Below are 20,836 nucleotides of genomic sequence, written 5' to 3' on the forward strand. Positions count from 1 at the left end.
CTCACACCTTAGCGTTAAATAGATTTGGAGTGGAGTCCCTCCTCTCCTCCTACAGTTGTATGACTTTGGGAAATTACTTAACCTTTCAGAGTCCTAGTTTCCTCTTCTGTAAATGGAGAAAATGACATGTGCTTTTAGAACTTTATAAGGGTGATAAATAAGGCCTGCAAAGTGACTAGCACAGTGCCTGGCAGACAATATCATCATTAAGGGCTCATTCATCCAAGTGCATAATCCATCACTCAGTACTTGCACTGCTAGGGCAAGTTGTTGAAATACGGAAATGCTTCCATGCCAGCTGGCAGAGCCTCTGCCCTAGGCCCCTTGGGTACCTCCCTTTCTGGCCATTCAGTTCTTCCTGCAGAAGCCCGGCGTCCACCCTTCCCCCTCCCTCTCTCTCCCCCCTGCAGGCACTCTAAGGGCCTCTGGGACTCTGTTCTGATGGTTAGTGCCTGGGTCACCCAGTTGTTAAATATTTTCACTATCTCCTGGTATAGATGGGCTTTTGTCTTCATTGAGAGCGCAGCCAGGGAGGGGCATGAGAGGGCTAAATGATGAGGGCAAAGGTGAAGAATGTTTCATGCGATGCAGGATGGCGAAATGCCCTGCTCAGGTGGGTCAGGAAGGCTTCATGAAGTCTGGCTCTATACATGACCTGTTTGGGTAGGTAGTGGCTTCCTAGATATCACTAGTTCAGGCCTCATGACCCTTTGCCTAAACTCCCACAAGAGCTTTACAATAGTGGTCCTCTCTATAATTAAGTGTACTGACTGTTCTAGGGTCCATTCTGTGGTTCTCTTACTCAACAACCGTTAGTAGCTCCCAGTGGCCTACTGTCATGTAGGCCCAGCCTCTGCTTCTTGCCTTTCCCACTTACTGTGGTGCCTGGCATGCCTGCCAAGTGGGATGCTCCCTGTGTGGGATTCTGTTGCTCCTGCTGCTTAGAACTTGTGGATCCTACTTGGAACTTGTGGATCCTTTTCAATACCCTCCTCAAATACAACTTCTTTCTCCCATCTAAGTCCCTCCTCACCCCCCCCCCCCATGTCTCTTCTCCCACCCCAACGTGGTGTTGGGGGTGATGTGTTCTGATAACTATCATACATTGGTGGCTTATTAGGTGCTAGGCTGTTCTAAGAGCTTTGCATGTTACCTTCTTTTAGCCTCACAAAAACTCTTAAGGGGTAGGCACTGTTACCTTCTTTTAAGATGAAAAAGACCCAGGCACAGAAAGGTGAAACAACTTTCCAAAGGTTGGACCCCAAGTAAAAAGTGGGGCTGGGATTCCAACTCAGGAAGCTTGTCTTCAGAGCCTGTGCTCTTAAATCCGTGTTTTATAGTGACTAATAACTCTTAAAGAAAGAGAGAATAGAAGAAAGCATTTCTCATGTTATTACTCCAAATATACAGGTTGCTTTTGTAATTACTTGTTATTATTTTATGTCCTTCTTTATGTGAGCTGAAAATTCCTAGAGGAGAGGCACTCTGGGCCTCATGGACGGGTGTCTCAGTTGCCATCAATCATTTGTGGGCGTCGGTAAAGCTACTGAGGCCTCACATCCTTTGGAGGACTCTGATTGTGAATTGGCCACAATCAAGCCCACCTTTCACTAGCATTTCTCCTAACTAAATACAGCAAGTCCTCAAATGTCATTTTGTTCAATGTCTTTTCCTTATAACAATGAGATGTCATAGGAACTTTACTCTTATGTCTATTAGCCTATGGTAAAAATTGGTTTCATTATACATCATTTCACTTAAAGTTACAAAACCTATCAATAACACTGCGTGAGGACTTAACACTATACACCACTTGGCCAAATCCTAGTCAGGCTAACTGTTCCATATAGACTCCCATGTGCTTGGTTTCACGATTCAGACTGTGGCTGAGTTATCATTTATGTTCTGCATAATGGAGCAGATGTGTATGTGATTTCTCCCTTTTAGAGTTGGAGAGACTAAAGTGTTTGGAGGTTATGTACCCAGAGTTATCAGGCAGGTCTGTGCTGGAGTTTAAGTGGGACTAACTGGGACTGACTGTCCAGGACCCTGGACAACCCTCTGATGATTCTACCTTAAAGTCGTGTACTAAGGGTCAGTAGATGGTTGACTGACCAAAGAATTCTGGAACACTCTTCCCCAATGTTTTTACCTTGGCACAAAATAAAATTATGACATCATGATGAGAACACAGAACTTCTCTATTTATATTTTTAGAACTTGCTAGATTTTTCCAAGGGTGGCTGGTCAGCCCTCCTGCTGGAGAAAAATCATTGTGGAGAACCTGTACCACCTTCCATCGGAACCTATGTGACAACTGTGTTTGTTTTTAAATCTAGAGAACAAAGTGATAGGTGCTGACTTTTGAACCTAGACACAATTCCTTGATAAGCAACCAAAATGTAGGAACTTTTAGAAACTCTTTTTTTTCGTTTTTCGGGTTTACCATGAACAGATGCTGAGAGAGAGAAAGAGAGAGAGAGAGAGAGAGAGAGAGAGAGAGAGAGAGAGAGAGAGAGAGAGAGAGAGAGAGAGGAGAGAGAGAGAGAGATTGAGATTCTAGGAGGTAAGGAACTCATATAAAATTAGTATCTATTAAATATCTTGTAGTAATGCTATTTTGTTATCCATGGATATCCCTTGCCACGTTTTGCTGTCATCTCCATTTCTGCCAGAGGTGACCACAAGGTTTCAGGTGTGCGGCGCCCTGGAAATGGAAGTGGGGCATGGGGTGATCAGGAAGGATCCAGACTTTATTGCAGAGCAAAGTCCACCTCCACAGTGAAAAGTTCGAATGGTTTGTTTTGCTTTGGTTCTGGCAAGCCAGCGCACAAGCCAGAACCTTTTCCTACAAACAATACAGGGGGCTAAGTCTCCTACCCTATCACCTACTTTCTGAGCCCAGGCCCGCCACCCGCCTGTCGCTAACCGCCTGCACACCGCGTCCCCTTTAAGAGACTGCTCCGCGGGACTAAGGTTCGAATGGCTCCGGCGCCCCTCCTCGGGCTCCGATTGGCCGCGCGCAGCTCATGAGGGCGTGTCGGCCCGCCCCAGAATGGTTGGCGGCCCTTCGCGATTGGCGGGTGGGAGGCTTATATAAAGCGCCGGGCGTTGGGGCTGCCCTCAGTTAGCGACCGGACAGGAGACTGCACGCTTGTCTGCCCTGGAGGGGACGAAGGGGTCAGTGAGCTCGTCATCGAAATCGCTTTCTCCTCTTAGTCTTCCGTTGTCGAGGGTCCACCCCTGGGACCGACTTTTTGAGGCCCCCGACTCCTCTCCCGGCTGGTGACCGGGAGCCCGGGCTCAGCCCTCCCCTCCGCGCCTGCCCGCCGGTGGAGGGTCGGCAGGCAGAATGGAGTTCAAGCTGGAGGCGCACCGCATCGTCAGCATCTCGCTGGGCAAGATCTACAACTCGCGGGTCCAGCGGGGCGGCATCAAGCTGCACAAGAACCTGCTGGTGTCCCTGGTGCTGCGCAGCGCCCGCCAGGTCTACCTGAGCGACCCGTGTCCCGGCCTCTACCTGGCCGGTCCCTCCGGGAGCCCCCTGCAGCTGCCCTCGGAGCTGGCGGCCGGGTCCCCGGCGGGCTGGGGAGAGCCGCCCCCGCCGCCCGCCCCCGCCGCCGGGCTGGAGACCGAGCCGCGGCCGGAACTCTCTGCGGCCCCAGACGCTCTGCGGGCGGGTGACGCCGAGCCCGCGACTACCGTGACCTGCGCCAGGGACACTCTTCAGGGCGGAGAGGCAGCGGCGGGGGGAGCCGGGGATCCAGCCGGAGGCTCGGACGTCTTCCCGGAGGGGCCCCGAGAGGCTCGCCTCTACCGTGGCTGCCCCCCAGGGGTGGAGGACCAGCCGGGGACGCCGGGCGCGTCTCCCCCCGGGGACCGCAGCGCGGAGGACGGGCCCCCCGCGCCGGCCCCACTCTGCCCCAGGAAGCGCCCCGCGGCGGGGGCCGGCGGCTGGGGCCCCGCGGGCCGCCCGGCGCCCGGCCTGACCCCGGTGAAGAAGCCCCGCTGGGACCCGGAGGGGCCGCCGGGCCGGGCGGAGGAAGGGGAGGAGGAGGAGATGGAGACCGGGAACGTGGCGAACCTCATTAGCATCTTCGGCTCCAGCTTCTCGGGACTCCTGCGGAAAAGCCCGCGGGGCGGCGGGGAGGAAGCCGAGGGCGAGGAGAGGGGCCCGGAAGCCGCCGAGCCCGGGCAGATCTTCTGCGATAAGGGGGTGCTGAGAGACATGAACCCCTGGAGCACAGCCATCGAGGCCTTCTGAGCTCCCGGCCCCGCTGGGCGGGCTGGAGGTTGAGTATCGGGCGTCCCGACGTGCGGGCTGGGCTGCTGCTGCCCCCGAGGACGCCCTGGAGACACGGGCGCCGGGGAGACTGGGCGCTGCGGGGTGGCACGGACCGCCCTCGGCCTCGGCCGTGCTGGCCTCTCCGGGGACCTCTCTTGAGACTTGGGAGCGCGAGGCTTATCGGAAGTGGACGGCCGTTCATTTATGTGTCTGTGTATCTGTGCCTGTAAGTTTGTGTTTGTGAATTAAGACTATTTTGGCCTCCTGGAATGCTTCTTCGCCCCTGCCCCAGGGCCGAGGAGAGCGGGGGCAGGCGGGGACTTTCCTCCACCCGCAGCGCCGAGAAGGAAGCGGCTCGCAGGGCCCGGGAGTTCCCCGTTCGTGCTGGAGGCAGGAAGGGACTTTACACACGCCCCTCGCAGGAAAGCCAGAGCCCTAGCGGGGCCCGGAGCGGCGCTTCCTCGCAGGATTTCCTAAGACTACAGTGATTCGGTCTGGAGTAGAGACTTGTATTATTTCTCCCTCCCTTCCTTTCTCTCACTGAAGAAACGTTTAAGAAACCCTGTGATGATTCTGGGAAAGGGGACTCAGCGGTCCTTGTCTTCCCCACGGAGGGGGGTGGGGTGGGTAGGGAATAAAAAGCTTGATGAACTTCACAGAAGAGTTCAAGCTTGGAAATAATGGAGTTATAGAGAAAAGATATATTTTTTAAAAGCTCTAGCTCTAAACTACTACACAGTGCTTTTAAAAAGTGTTGAATGAAACAAAGTTTACAGACAGAACCCCTAAGTGAAAAGACCGTATGGTTTTGTAGCTATGGTGACTCCAGTCTTTGTTGTATAAAGGTTGGGGGAGCTGTGTTGTTGTTTTTTGTACAGTATTTTCTCCTTCGTTGTATTGACTTTTTTTGTATAAAAAAATGTAAACTTCACGTGTCTAACACGTATTAAATATTTTGAAGCAACATCTCTGCCTCCTTGTCTGTCATCACCTGTCTGGGCTGGGAGGAAGAGGGAGGAGGGGAACTGTGGTCCAGGCTGTGAAATGAAAGGTGTGGTTCTTAATATCAGTCAAGCACAGACTGGGGATATTGTTTGCTGACCTCACTAAGTATCAAACGTTTAAGTTTCTCCCACATCAGAGGACTGCTATTAGATACTAATATCAGTGGCCTGCCTGTTTCTTTAAACTTACCACTAAAACTGCCTTTTTCAAAAGTCAGTTTAGGACAATCTTACTAATACTTTTTTTTTACAGCTCAGTCTGATGGTGTCTTAATATTAAAGAACATAAGTACCAATTTTTGAAGGTTTTTTCCCATCCACAAAAATGTTTTTCACTAAAACTTTTTTGTCATTTGTTAAGCTATATAACATCTTTCAGGTTGGTTATTGAAAATAACTCACATGTGAAGGAAGCTGATGATACAGATTTGCCCAGCTGCTCAGGCCCACCTCTGCATTCCAGTGACTGGCAGGATAGCATTTTCAATGACTTTTCCCGTTGGTGGTTAAATCTGTAAAAAGTAAATGCATTAGTGAAAGGAAATTGCTTGTGTCAAATCAGATAATGGGAGGAGGCCTAGGAGGACTAAGCAAACGTAACTTATTTAGCAAAACTTCCTGATTTGTTTTGTCATCCAAACGGTGACATCAGTGTTTGGGTGGTTGTAAACATGCAGGTGATCACAGCCAAGTCATCAGTTCCTTTCACTACAGTTACTGCATTTCAGAGAGCTTGTTGTCCAAGGCAAAATATTCAATATTTGAAAGTTCTTCAATAATCTATTTCAGAAGCAAATCAATTAAAGAACAGTGTCTTAAAATATGGTTGTTAGTACTTAGAAATATGGCATTGGCATATGAAGCTTATGAATAAAGAGAGTGAGAGAGAGGAGGAATTGAGGAAAGATTAGACAAAGTTTTAAGTAAAGTTTGGACCTTTAAGCAAAAAGGAGCGTATGAATAGTGCTCTGGCCTTCCTAAACCCCTGATTATATGAACTTCGGTCGCAGCTGAGTAGGCCAGTGCTTTGATATCTTTGTGAACCTATTGGTGGTTCAGTAAGCATAAGGAACTTTCTACTTTATGCTCTATCACCATAATATATTCCTTGAATTATACACTCTCTAATCAAACATTCTCTATCTTATTAAAATTGACTTGTTTGTCTTTGAGAGATAGCTACTTAAGTTCTGTTATAGCCACACGAGATCCATTGAGTGCTGACTGCTTAAACTGAAGAAGGTGTCCAGGGTCTTGATTCTGCAAACATTTCCGGTTGCTAGAAAGTAATTACGATGCTTGAACAGCTACCTCAGTGCATTTTTATATTGAGAGGGGGTAACATTTGTTGTGTATAAGAGAGTTGATCTGTTTTAGATGAGGTGAAAGTTCCTGTTAGTCCTTGTTTTCACATTAAGATGAACCATAGGACCAAGTGGCTGCTTAACTTAGAGAATGTAAATGGACATATTTGATAGGGTGTTACAGCTTTGTAGGAATTCAGAAAAGGTCATTATCTTTTTTGTTGCAGAATTATTGCAGAAGCAGTAAGTGTAATGGTTAGAACATGAGCTCTGGAGCCAGACTTCCTGGGCTTGTATCATGGCTCTGACATTTATTAGCTGAGGGCCCTTCATCTCTCTGTACCTCAGTTTTTTTCAAATGTGAAATTGAAACAATCATATCTACCTCCTAGGATTGTGCAAATTCATGAGTGAACGCTCCTAAAGTTCTTAGGAAAGTACCTTATACATAACAAGCATTCAATTAAGCTAGTATTGTTAAGGTAGAAGTGAATTCTGTGTCTAAGAATTGTGTAATTTATAAGAAAGAAGGGGAAAGGAGAACCTATTTTTTAATTATCCTGTCTGTGAATGTGAGGTTCTTTTATTCTATTTTTTTTCAACACTTGACGGTCCCAGAGCTTAGTTCCATCAGCACAGTTTTGCTGGTTGGCAAGCCTCACACCAACCTAGCAACTTTCCTGATTGTAATCAAAGAACTTGGTTTTCAGGGAGGAGTAAGCAGGAGTGAAAACACTCAAGGAGCAAAGATCCTGTTGACATGCTTTCTGTGGATGAGCAAAGGGGGAAAAAATAGCCCACAGAGTTATTTTTAGCCCGAATTGCTTGGGCATAGAATGTTTCTTAAGCTGTGCTAATTGATGGGTCCCGGAAAAGAGCGTCCCAGTGCCAGGATGGGGTTATCACACCACCAAATCAGATTCAGCGTGGCTAAACATGAAGCAATACTGTTAGTACCCAACTGCTGCTTGACCCCCCTGGGAGGGAACTGTTCTCTAGATCAAGTTAACCTCAGCTCTGGTCTGGGGGTGGGGGTGGGAAGAAATTAACAAAGAGTGTATATGCACATATATATAACCTATGGACAGTCTATAGTTTGGTGAAGGCCTGAGGAAAAGGAGCGGAGTGGAGAGGATCAATAGAGAGGGGAAATGGGAAATGGGGATCATTGTAATTCTTTCAAAAATAAAGATAAATTAAAAAAAAAAAAACACCTTTTTTTTGGGGGGGTGGGAGTGGGGGAGGAGGAGTGCTTTGTGACAAGTACTCCAAGAAGATCACTTTAATAATGAGTAAAGGTGTTGAGTTTTAGTACAGTACTTCTCAAGCATGTCTCTTTCCAACTGTTTCCCACTCAGATTGAACTTGGGGAAGGGAACTAATGGGTGGACAGCTTGATCTGCCCCTCTGTAGCGATCGGGCTTGCTCTAAGGGATGCAATGCAGTGATAATAACCCTTCCATCCCTACCATTCATCAAAGATTGGGTTTGGGGGTGGGAAGTGAAAGGAGAATGGGCCATTTAACAACGCTGGTAGAATGCTTCTCAAATAAAGATTAGTAAATATTGGGATCAGAATTAATAATGACAAAACTGCTCCATTCTGTCACTGGATTAGTCTTGAGTTTCTTACTGCAACTCGCTAGGCACGACCACGCAGCTTAGAGCCTGTGAGATGGGGTCGAAAGGCTAATACCCACTGTGACACGGAGTTTGATGGACATTTATTTCCTTATACTTTTAAAAAGTAGAGTTAGTTCAGTTCACTGAATAACCAAAGAACTTCTGATCTCCTGCCCTAAATATTTTATTCTTGTCCTGTTTGTGAAATTTTTATTCTCCTAGACTTGCTTTCATCCCAGCAGTTACTGAAAGAAAACGAGAATGAAAAGAAACGCTGATCCAACCCTCCCGTGACTATGAAAGAAGCCATTACTATTAGGTGCAGAACTCCAGTGGAGAGAGAGGGCTGCTTCCCAGGGTTCCTGGCACTCTTGCCAGTAATGAGCAGTTTGTCTCTGAGCCTTTGAACCATTGTTCGAATTTAAAATTCTACCCAGTGGAAAGCTTTGGGAGCAAAAAAAATATAGTAGAAGCAGAGTTATGTTAGGATTCATTGTGATCTTAACTCATGCCCTCGGAGTTTTCAGACAATTATGGAAGGTACAATAGAGAAGGGAATACGTGAGAGCAGAAAGTGTAAAAGGATACACACAGCTAGTGGAATGCTTCCTTCCTCATCCGAACACAGTTTTTTCCCATTGCCTGCCAGCCACCCCCACCCCCACCCCCAGCGGGAAAGAGGATTGTAAAAATAAAATCCCTCTCTAGCAATTGCTCTCTCCCAGAGGAACATAGCCCAAAGCATCTTTGCTGGACTATATCCTGGGGTTTAGCTCAGACTTTTGGAATCTTACAGGCAGGGCGGGAGAAGCCTCCGGGGACTGCATTCCTGAAAGGGCCTCTCTCTCTCCCCTGCTCCTCTGACCAGCTGCACACTCCACCACTGGACCCTGCCCACTTGTGGGGAAAGACGCTGCCCACAAATGGGCAGGTGACGAAGAATATTGCCTGTCAGCTTTCTGAAAGCTGCTGGGAGAAAGGCTGGCCCCTCACCATGATTCTTTCAGGGGATTGGTATAATGTAGGCCGTGATATTAGTTGGTAAATCTTATTTTTTAAAATATATTTTATTGATTTCAGAGTGGAAAGGAGAGGGAGAAGTGAGAGACATCAATGACGAGAGAGAATCATGGATCCGCCGCCTCCTGCACATCCCCCACTGGGGATTGAGCCCGCAACCTGGGCATATACCCTGACCAAGAATCAAACCATGACTCCTGGTTCATAGGTTGATGGTCAACCACTGAGCCACACCAGCCGGGCTAAGTGTACTTATTAATAGCTTTCTGGGACCTGGTCACAAGAAGGCCCTGTGTCTATGATAAGCCACATCCTTCACTTACAGAAGGAAGGTGAGACCCACCTTCCCCTTTTCTACCCATTTAGCACCAAGCCAGCCCTGGCCCCAGCTCTCTATTTTCCCCCTAACACTGGGCCTCTGACCGGCTGTCCCAGCCCAGTCATTCCAGTAGATGCCACGGCATGGCTCCGTTCAGTTTTTCTAGAACTCAGGGAGGTGCCAAAAGCCACGAGTTCCCATCTGTTCGTTCTTTGACCTGCTCCACCTCTCAGGTCTTGGAGAAGGGCAGCTACCAGAAGCTTGTGTCTCGTTGGTAAAGGAAAACATACCAGAACCAGATAGAAGATATAAAGGAACACCTCAAAGCATTGAAATTGTCCCTGGGGTGCAGGATTCCTATGTCTGTCTGTTCCCCACACTTTCCTGCACCCACTAGAGTTTATCTCCAACTTGGTCCACATCTGCTTGGCTTTTTCTTTCTAGCCAGTGACAGCACCCTCCTGCCCTCTGTGGCACAGATACTCCCTTCGGTGCGGTGCTGTATTGCTTGTCCTCTGACTGTCTGGGTCTTTCTAAGTCTCTCCTCCCGCCCTCCCCTCCTGAAGACACTGGCATCCATTGTTCACTGAGGAAGAGTCTGGGTGCGCAGGGAAGAGCTGTGACTGGGAATGCCACCACTCGCTAAGTAGAGTTGGACTTAATGACCTTGACACTTGCGGAGTTTCCTGAGACTAATACAGCTGTGGTAGCTGGTCTTCTAACCCTGGAGCCTCACCAGACCCCCAATTCCATCACACTGGCTGGGGGTGGGGGTGGGAGTAGCCATGCTAGAAACAGCAGCAGTGCTGAAAACCAGCTTGGCTGGCAGCCAGATGGAGGAAAGGAGAGGCAGAGGCAGGGCAGCCCAGACCCGGGCTACACAGCGCTTCCCACCCTTTCCCTTTCCTGGGGCTGCAGGCGCCGCTTTCTAGAACAGAGAGGGAATCACAGAGCTGCTCTGTGCAGAAAATCCAGAAGCACCCTTTGCCCTGTCCACCCCCTCGAGGCTTTGATTGACTAATAGAAACTTTTTACTGTGAGTTCCAGAAGTGGGAGTGGGGGCCTGGTTCTAATTCACTGGACGCATGCAACAGAGCTGACCAGCAGCAGGTGAGCTAGAGTCTCAGTCACCAGGAGGAATTGCCACTGAGTCAAGTTCTTCTCAGTGTCTGCTGTGGGCCCTCCGCGCCCCACCTCTTCCTCCTACTCACCACTTCTCTTTCCTCTTGGCTTGTTCCAAGCTGCACCGCGATCTCCCATTTCTTCTAACAACTTCCCAGTTTTATTTTTGGTTTGGAAAAGGGTGAGAGAGCGCCTTGGCATCTGCATTTATCAGTTCTCTTCTCTCTCTCTCTCTCTCTCTCTCTCTCTCTCTCTCTCTCTCTCTCTCTCTTTATTGAGTGACCTACTTTAGAGACTGGAGTTGCTTTTCTTTTTATGGCCTTGGGAGAAATCCCTGAAAGCAAGGATTCTGTCTCAGAGGCTGAACTGCAGGTACCTGGGACGTTTCGCTCTGGTGGCTATTACTTAGATTTCTCCGTTTTTCTCCCCAATCCTGCTCCTTGTTCAAAATGTATTTTAAAGCTGTCAGGAACTGAGCAGACATCAACCATCAATGACACCCATGGCAGGAGTCTAAGTTTCTGCTGGCTCTGCCCAAGGGAATGTGGACCAGGAGCTGCCCCTGCCCTTGGCTGGCTCTGCCGTGGCCTGGAATGGAGCTAAGACATAGGGTCCTGGGCACAGACTTGACATGCCCAGAGTTTGTTCTGGACATTTGAAGTTCACAGAGCACTCTTGTGAAATATAAATCTTCATCCTCTTTTCCCTTAACAAAAAAAAGTATTTTAAGAGTCTCTTCTGGGCCACACTGGGGAGAGCAGTTGGAAAGATGCTGTGGGGGCGATTCTGGCCTGTGGGCTAGCCCAGCTGTCAGCTTTCTGACCTTCAGTCACCTCAGCACCAGGCATGGGGCTTCCTGACATGGAACAAGCAGCTCCTTGAGGCCCCTGAACTCCCCGCTCTCAGAAGGGGGAGGGGAAGACAGAGAGGGAGGGTCTACTAGTATCACTGGGGAAACAGTAAGCAGCCCAGAAGAGTGAGTGAGGAGGTGAACTTGAATGGTCAAGTGAGCCCTCCTCCCCCCAAGCAGAGGCAGTGATAGAACCCACCATGGACTGGTTCCTGGGACCCCTCTGAGCAAGGACCTGCGGACCAGAATCTGAAAATATGACTCACTTCTTGGAGAGTCACTCCACTTCTTTTGGTTTCTATTTATAGTCCAAAGGGGGGAAAGCATCCACTTGCCTCACAATGGTGACTTGGAGATAAATCAGTGTTTGTAAAGCGAAGATAGAAGATATAAACAACTTGGCCCTGGGTCCCATCTATTAAGTATTTACAGGAACACCCAGAAGGAACTCATCAAGGGGGAATACAAAGATGCAAACCACGGGATCTGGCCCTCGAGTCAGATTACATTCCAGAGGAGATGCAAAAACAACATAGAACCCGAATCTGACAGTAGGTAAGTAAGTGTGATCTGGCCCTTTGCTTCTCAAAGTAAGGTGCAGGGACCAACGGAGAGGGTAGCCAGAAGTGCAGAATCACAGGCCCCACCCCTGGTAGCTGACTTAGCATTTTTTTTTTTTTTTTTACAACATTCCCCAGGTGGTTTGCATGCACTCTAACGTGTAAAAAGCAGCTATTTCCACTGACCTCAGGGTCAAGTGTGAACTTCTCAGCTTGAGGTCATTCAAGGCTTAGCTCCCTCTGGCCATTCCTTCCCTCACATGCTGCCTCCAGCCATAAGGTACCATCCGCAGGCCTCTGGGCCTTTCAAATGCTGCTCCTTAGGGGGAAACATTTAGAGATGGTTCTTAAAGCGAGAGCACAAACTCTCCAGGTGAGAGAGGAGGGCAGAGACTAAGGATCTGGTGAGCGGGGAAGCCAGAGGTAGGGAATGAAGTGGAAAGAGGGTGCTGTCAGCAGGAACACAGTTTGTGTAGAGGCGGGACTAGAACCAGAGGAGATGAGCAGCAGAAAAGGAAAATGACAACAAAGAAACTGCCATTGAACTAAAGCTTGTCATTGATGAATCTAGGGAGCGGTTCTGGCAGAAGAAGGTAGAGAAACCCCGATTATGAAGGGATGGAGGACAGGATGTGGAAGCTCTGGCTGTATCCCCCTCCCCAGGAAATTTCACATAAAAAGCAAAAGAGAACCAGGATGATGGCTAGAGAGGACATTGGGCCCATTCAAAGGGCCTGCGAATGTTTTAAGACAGAAACATGGCTGCAGAAACAGTGATATCGGGGCCTGAATACATAAACTTGGAAGTATGGGTCTCTTATCAGAAGGAATCAACACATTCTTTTCCTTCTCCTCATGTCAGACGAAAGGAGGCTGGAGACACCAAGGAATCACTCCAGGGATCTTGTTAGCATCAACAGCCGCATTCTCTTCCTCGCTCCCAGCCCTAACTCTGCCTTACCAGTTGGCAAGGTAACAAACTAGAAACAGTTCCTGGAGAATGAAGGACCACTCCCCAAACCCAGGGCCGCCAGCTACTAATCTAAACATATATATTTCTGATGCTTCATCCTTTTCACATGAATTAGGAGTTTAAAACCTATTGGAATGAAGGTGTGTGCTGTGAGGAAGACAGGATTTGGAGTTCTTCTCATCAGAACAAACACACAGGCGTGCGCGCGTGCGCGCGCGCGCACACACACACACACACACACACTCACACTCACTCACTCACTCACTCACTTATTCTCACACACTCCCTCTCTCTCATAGCCTCCTCTCATTCAGAAAGCCAGTTATGAATGAGCATGGTTTCCTGGGTAAGAAGTGATCGCTTCCTCTCCTCCCAAGCAAGTCTGACCTCACCTGTCATTTTCAGCGCTCCAGAGGATTAGTCTGAGGCTGAGGACAGGTGGAGACATGCCCCACAGAGGCTCCTGAGAGAAGAGGAGGGAACAGAGCAGCTTTAGGTCTCCCGAGGCTACTGCTGAGGGGTTGAGGAGATGAGAGCAGGAGTGGGAGAGGGAAGAGGGATGGGTGGGTGGGGAAAACAAGAGAGACAGATGTCTGTGATGGTTTCAAGAGAAACACTAGACTAAAATAAACGCAGAGTCAGAAAACAGGAAGAATGTGAGAAAAGGAAAAGGTAGTGAGTGAGGGGACGAGAGCTGCAGTGCATTTGGTGAAACGTAGCCCCGACCAGATGGAGAAACAGCCTCATCCCCCAGCAAAGTCCTCTGGAAACGGGGGTTGAAGGGTGTGTGTGTGAAGGAATTAATAGCTCTCCTCGGTGTGGGAGCATTTGGTGCTAAAGCTGTAAGAGATTTACAAAGCAACATCATTAGAGACCTTCACCACAAATTTCTGCAAGGGTAACAGGAGTCTTTGCATGCCTAGACCACCCAGAGACAAAATGCAGCCCAGAGCTCAGAATTCCTGCCGTCTGTTTGCTCCCTGTCCTAATTAGCTGAAGCTATTTCTGAAAACAGACCGTCTCCTCTCACAGATCCCCTTGCAGCCCTTTCCCCACTGCTGTGTGCACCCAGGGCTTCTCCTGACTCCTGTCTGCTTCTTTCACTCAAGATCCTTCTCAGGTGCTGGAGCTGCAGACATAGGCCTCACCCATCTCTCCTCCCCTCCCTCCACCTCCCCCTTACCAGCACATCCAGACACTTGCTAAAGCTTATAGCATTTCCTTCATTCACCGTGAAGTTCATTTCCACTCCCACTTTCTAGTTCCCACCGTCACCTCCTTCATTCTATACTTCATTCAGGCTCTAATTACTTTAGTCTGCTCTCCCCTTTCTTTCAATGCTCCCTTTCTCCTAGCCCTACTTTAGCACTAATAGAGTATGCATCGATTGTTTTGGTGATGTTATTGGTCTCTGACTCAAAGCCTCTATTGCCTCCATGAATTCCTCTGACTGACATTCAGCCTTCCATTCCATCATCAGTTACCATCTACCCTGTGCCAAGCACTGAGTACAAAGATGAGTGGGGAACTGGGTGTCTGGGCGGGCAAGAGGGATGGAAAACTCATTACAGTTCAGGCTTAGTACCATGGTATCAAGGAATATTGATGAGGGGGTGCTTAATCCGGACAGAATGTCAGGAAAGGGTTCCTGGAAGAGGAGACTATTTCTGTGCTGAGTCCCAAAAGGCAAAGTGAAGAGGAAAAGCATTCCAGGCAGCTGGAGCTGCATGTGCAAAGGCCCTGAGGCCAGAGAGCTGATAGTGTCTGGGCATCATAAATGCTTCAGTATGGTTGGAACATGGGTGTGGAGTGGACATGCCCCCAAGGATTAGGAGAGGTCAGACTACAAAGGCCAGGCATGCCATGCTAGGGGGTTTGCTCCTTTTGAAATACGAAGGCTTTTAAGCAGGGGTGGGAGGACCCAATCAGATTTGCATTTACACCCGTCACTGGCTATCTGTGACAGGACTGGGAGTGGAGGCAGAGTGAGGCAGGGGCCAGTTAGAAGGCTGTTTAATCATCCAGGTGAGCCCAGCTGGTGTGGCTCAGTTGGCTGAGTGTCATCTAATGCACCAAAAGGTCACTGGTTCGGTTCCCAGTCAGGGCCCATGCCCAGATGTATGGAGCATATGGGAGGCATTGATGTTTCCATCTCCCTTTCCTTCCTCTCTCTCTTAAAAATCAATAAAAACACACACACACACATATATATATATATATATATATATATATATATATATATATATATATATTGATATTTCTCAGAGAGGAGAAAGGGAGAGAGATAGAGAGCTAGAAACATCGATGAGAGAGAAACATCGACCAGCTGCCTCTTGCACACCCCCTACCGGGGATGTGCCCGCAACCAATATACATGCCCCTGACCGGAATTGAACCTGGGACCTTACAGTCCGCAGACCGACGCTCTACCACTGAGCCAAACTGGCTTCGGCAAAAACATGTTTTGTTTTGTTTTGTTTTGTTTTTTAAATCCAGGTGAGATATTACTGGGACCAATAGCAACAGTGACACTTGTCAGGCACCTATGGAACATTGCCTTGTATTGTTTATGTGCATGTGTTTTAATTTTCTAAAATTCCTTACCTCTTTCTTCCCCACCCAATTGCAAATTCTTTGAAGATAAGTGCTGGGCCTTAATCTTATCTATGTAAAGGCCTTCCTGTGCCAGGATAGACATTGATGTCCGCTGAGAGATAAAAAGTGAAAAAAATGGGGACTAGCCTACAAGTCTTTGGAGGGAGCCCACAGCCAAAAGAGGGAAAGGAATGTAAGGTTTCTTTCACTCCAGCCCCACAATTCCTGCAGCCCAGCGGAGCTCCCACTCCTCTTTCTTCCTAAATTGTCTTCCCCCAAAGGATTGGACGGTTGTAGGGGTATTGAGTAGGAAGGGAAGCAGCGCCATCTGATTCTTTCCCCTTCTCACGATGTAGACAAAGAGCAGCGATGTTGACAATGGCCAAGCCAAGAAGAATGCGGCTGAGCACAGCCGTCTGCCTCAGCCCTGGGACCTTGCTGCTAAGGAGGGTGGCATTGCGCCTGGAAAATAGGCAGAGAGTGGGGAACAGTAGCCCCGAGAAGCTGAGTGGGAGGGGGGCTGCAGGGAAGGCAGCCGCCTCTCAGGCAGTGAGTAGAATCTAATCATGTAAGCCACTTCTCTGGTTACCCTGCTGTCTTGTAGGTAATTGCCTGTTTACTCACTTCCAGTTCTCAGAGGCTGTTGGACTCCCGCTGTTCTGGGAGTTGTGGGCTTACTAACCCCCCTTCTCCCCTCACCTTCTCCGCTGTATTGAACCCACTGGGAAGAAACAAAGACCAGAGTTCAAGTTCTAATGAGGTCTCCAGTGAGGTAGAAGTGAGTCTTCATTCCTCCCAGACGGAGAGATGCTGAAATCCCAGAACAGCTCTTAAATTGGCTACCCTTTGGGGGCGGGTGGGGGGTGGGGGTGGGCAACTTGGGCCTCTGGAGTGGATTTCTGGGAGAGGGGCTCGGAGTGCTAAGTAGTGCTACTGGGCTTATTTCTTCCCCAACCCACAGTCCCCCTCCCCCGAGGAGGGCATTTGAGTGCAGTGTGTAATGATCCTGGAAAGCAGAGTGGATTAAAGATGTGATAAGCACAAGTATGCAATTTGTACTCAAAGAAAACAGTAGCAGAGAAGTCGATCCTCTTGTGTGTGACTTTAACCTGGCAAGAACTTGGACTAAGCTAAGGGATGGGATGGACATTAACTAAGTCCCGTAGCTGCGTTCTGCATTTCTGTGGTGAGGAACAGTCAAGTATTTCTTTACTTAGACTTCCTGCGGTTAGGGACCTGAGATTCTGTGAAAACATTGACACCTTGCCCGTAAAGCTATCGCTATGCAATCAGCTCCTAATGAAAACACATTATCGCTTATTTATAAATAGTTAGGGCTGCAATAACTAACCAATAGGCCACCCCGGGTCAAACAAACAAAGATAATTTACTGTAGACTATCGATATGAAGGTAATTGATGAGTTTACTCTTGCTTCTCCTTAGGGAGATTAGGTCCTTGAGGTCTCTTAGCCTTGGTCTCTGTTCAAGTTCAAGTTCTCCCATTTGGCCGGGGCCCTGAGGAGGCAACTGGAGTCCTTGGCTGGTCCTTGGCTGGGAGTAAAAGTTACAGTCTCCCCAATGGCATCTGGGGCCTCTCTGCCTCTTCTTTTCCTCCACTGTCCCCCGCTCTCAGCAGCACTGTGACTCCCCTCAAAGCCACATTTTCCCCAGGATTCCCGTACCTGGGCCGCACCTCCCCCCCCCCCCTCCGCCTGCTGGACCAGTTACTCCTTGCAGACATTTCTTGCTGTCATTATTTGTTTACATGTTTCTTTTCCTGTGCCTTCCCTCCTCTAAATCACATTCATCTTTCTATCCCCACAATCTGGATCGGAAACTAGCACATGGTTTGTACTTAGCATTAGTTGGCAAGCTGTTGTCTGGGGGAGACTTGAGTCTTGGTTTGGCCATTCCCAATCAGTATGACTCTCAGCAAGTCACCGAATTGTTCTGAGTTTTCAGTTCTTCATTTTAAATTCTGCCGATTCGAACTCACAGTTACAAATTAAAAATGAAACAACGGTGGAAGTGCTGAGCAAACCACCAGGTGGTGGAGGTGGTAGGAGGGCCACTCGGCTCCAAGGAAAAACTCGCCTGTCTCAGTATCTCCGGTCTGCAGTAACAAAGGCCTGGGTGGCTCAAACAACAGACACTTATTTTCTCACAGTCTTGGAGGGAGCAAGTCTGAGATCAGGGTGCCAGTTCTCTAGTGAGAGCTCTCTTCCTGGCTTGCAGACAGCTGCCTTCTCATCAGATCCTCACCAGGTGGTGGTGGGGAGGCCACAGTCCTTATGACCTCACTTAACTTTACTTATTTCTGAAAGACCCTATCTCCAGATACAATCCCATTGGGAGTTAGGGCTTCAACATGTGAATGAGGAGGGCACAATTCAGTCCACAGTAAATATTAAATGAGATTCAACAGTACTTAGAGCCCGTTAGACCTGCCCCAAGACCCCCGACTTGCAAATCCTGAGTCCAAGCACCCTCTTGTCTTGTTCTCTGGACAACAGATTATCTTTCTGGTCCTGTGTCAACCCCCTGCCTGTCTGTTACTGGGATTGCTCTTCTGGGCTTGGGTTTGGGTGCCTTCACTTGGGGTATGTAGTAGTTGGAGCAATCTTTTAGGCTGAGAAGTAAAAAGGAAGTCTGTTACTGCCTGGTTTTTTTAATGCCAGCCTGAGTCAAGGATACAGGAGTGGCCCTGGAAAAACAGTTCAGTTTCTCTTTGTTGGGATTTCTTCCCCGATTCAGAGAAGACTGGCAGAGGTGGTCTGTATCTCACTAGGATATCTGGAGAAGTAGCCAGCAGTCTCAGGAAAGCATTTCGCAGCTACAGTATATGAATCATGACTTGTGTATCTATTTATAGATGTCCCAATCATGAAAGCATTTGTGTGGCATCTCCTATGGCTTATTGAGAATTTTTCATACATTAACTCATCTCCACAACCACCATCTCACAGATGAGGAGATTTAGGCGTAAATGGCCAGGAAGTCTCATGCGTAGGTCCTCTGACTGTACACACCTTAATTCTTTCCTCCATACCAAAGTAATCCCACTGTACCACCAACAGGAAAACATAGGGCTCTAAAAATGAGCAAAGTCCAACTTTTTAGTTCCTCCACTATGACCTAACATAGCTGCTACCGTGTTTCCCCGAAAATAAGACATCCTCCGAAAATAAGACCTAGCGCAACTTTGGGGAAAAAAATTAATATAAGACACTGTCTTATTTTCGGGGAAACGGGGTATCCTTGTTTTATTTGCCACATAGGAATCTCCCCCCTCCCCCACTCTGATAGTTTATGGAGTCTCAAGTATAAAAATATAGAAAATGAGGCGACATTTTTAGAGGAAAGGGCTTTATCAAAGCAATATATTATTTTATTATGTTCCTTTAATTTGGGATCAAATTGCAAGTGACCCTGAATTATTTCTGACTGCATTTCCTTAGGATGCTAGCCCACCCAGGACAAATGAATTCTAGTCATGTTGCTAACCACGAATTTAGTTCAGAACCTTCTATGTGCCATGGGCTTTGTCCTGAAGGAACTTACATTCCAAGTAAGTTAGGGGTAGACTATCCCTTAAGAGGGACAGCATAGATGGGACCCTCTTTGGTCTGCCCCTTTTCTCCCCACCCTTTCCCATTGTCTCAGTTCTGACCCGATCAAGTTGGATGCTGGAGACACTTTGAGGGGGGGGGGGTCTGCAATATTCCCTCTTCAGCACACCAACAAACAAAACGCACGCACGGGATGGGGTGGGGGTGAGGGGGTCATGCACCATCAAAATCTTTGGGGGGGCAGTAATCCTAGCACGGAGCAATAGGGACTTTTTTCATGGGGTGCATGCACTTGGGGAAGGGGGATACCCCAGGGCGATCCTCCTCCAGCCCAGTGCTCCCTGGGCCCACACGTCCCGGGTTCTCAGGCCCTGGGGTAAGAGAGGGGCTCTATTTTCCGGGCCCTCTTTCATCTGGCCTCCACCAAGGTCTCCTCCCATCCCAGGAGGAAGGGCGGGTGATCCCCTGAAGATTTCCGGGGGGCAGGGAGGTCAGGCGGTGCCAGGGGAGAGGAGCCTGGGAGCCTTGCACCGGCGCTCCAGCAGCCTCCGCCGCTGGGGAGCTTTCTCCCTGCGCCCGCCTTTCCGCCGGGACCGGGGAGGGAGGGCGGCTTCCTGTGCTGCTCCCCGGCGCCCCGCCCGAGAGCCGGTCGGGCAGAGGCGGGGCTGGTTCGGAGTTGCCTCTTGCAGCCGCGGCCACGGTTGCTGGGGTAACAAGGCGGGGGGAGCACAGGTGGGGGGTAAGCCGCTGCAACCCGGTGGACAGGCCAGCTCCGCGGGCGGGCGGGGGCGGGAGTCGCTGCCTCGTCGCCATGGGAACGGCGCAGCTATTTCCAAGCCGCGGGTGTGCCAGTGGCGCGGTGCCAGGGCGCGAGGGTATTGCAGGACAGCGGCAATCTGCTGCGGCCCGGGCCCTAACAATGCGCCCCTTCTGCAGCGCGGGCCTCCGGCGAGAGGCCGGCTAATCGGAGGGGCGGAGGATGCCCCCAGCTCGCCGCGCTTTCTGCTTTCTCTCGGGTCCTCCGCGGGGAGCCTGGTAGTCCTGCGCGCTGCGGCTGCACGTGCTGCCCCCGCCGCCCCTGACAGACAAAGCGGGACTCTCCCGGGCGCCCCCCTTCGCTCCGCCGACCCTTTGATTTCTTCCCACTCTCCCTTTCATCTTTCACTCGGTCCACCCGCACAACTGTCTCCTGGGGTGCTTTCTCTTTTGTGCTGCCACCCCCGGTTTGGCCCTCACTCCAAAGCTTTGCCTTAAAACACGACTCCATTGGACCTTGGCCCTCCCCCATGTTGTCCTCTCCTTAATGCATTTATTATAAGACTGCTTCCCTCTCCTTACACTTTGCAGCTCTGAGTTGCTTTTTCCATTGTCTGCTCCCCTGTCTACTAAACCTACTTTCTGCCCTCAGCCTTCCAGACCTCCAGAAACCCTCTTGACATTCTGCCTCTTTCCTGGTTCCCTTCCCACTTTTTTTTCTCCCAGAGAGCTGTGGACAGCGGGAGAGAGTGGCAAATGGCTACCTAGACTGAGCCCCCTTCCTGTCTCGCGGACACTACCCCTTTCCTGTGACCCTGACACCACATTGTTCGGCTACCATGGGGGGAGGGGGGC

The 20,836-nt window shown here is 49.4% G+C and overlaps 1 protein-coding gene and 1 long non-coding RNA gene across 2 annotated transcripts; one reads left to right on the forward strand and one right to left on the reverse strand.

Annotated features, from left to right (window-relative positions):
- Positions 1-2,614: 2,614 nt before the first annotated feature.
- Positions 2,615-19,792, reverse strand: LOC311612847. The gene is made up of 3 exons (XR_014793364.1): positions 19,535-19,792; positions 5,692-5,801; positions 2,615-2,707 (listed from the first exon to the last, which is right to left on the reverse strand). It is a non-coding gene; the product is annotated as an uncharacterized lncRNA (long non-coding RNA).
- IER5 (immediate early response 5) lies at positions 3,106-5,251 on the forward strand. The gene has a single exon (XM_084866134.1). It carries the CDS (start codon positions 3,353-3,355, stop codon positions 4,262-4,264), a length of 912 nt encoding a protein of 303 aa, XP_084722260.1. The 5' UTR covers positions 3,106-3,352; the 3' UTR covers positions 4,265-5,251.
- Positions 19,793-20,836: the final 1,044 nt, after the last annotated feature.

This window comes from Pipistrellus hanaki (assembly GCF_964339955.1).
Source record: "Pipistrellus hanaki genome assembly, chromosome: 18".
NCBI lineage: Eukaryota > Metazoa > Chordata > Mammalia > Chiroptera > Vespertilionidae > Pipistrellus > Pipistrellus hanaki.

Bases quoted from the DNA above. Each gene is read 5' to 3' on its own strand.
- IER5 (XM_084866134.1), top strand. From the start codon at position 3,353: ATGGAGTTCAAGCTGGAGGCGCACCGCATCGTCAGCATCTCGCTGGGC.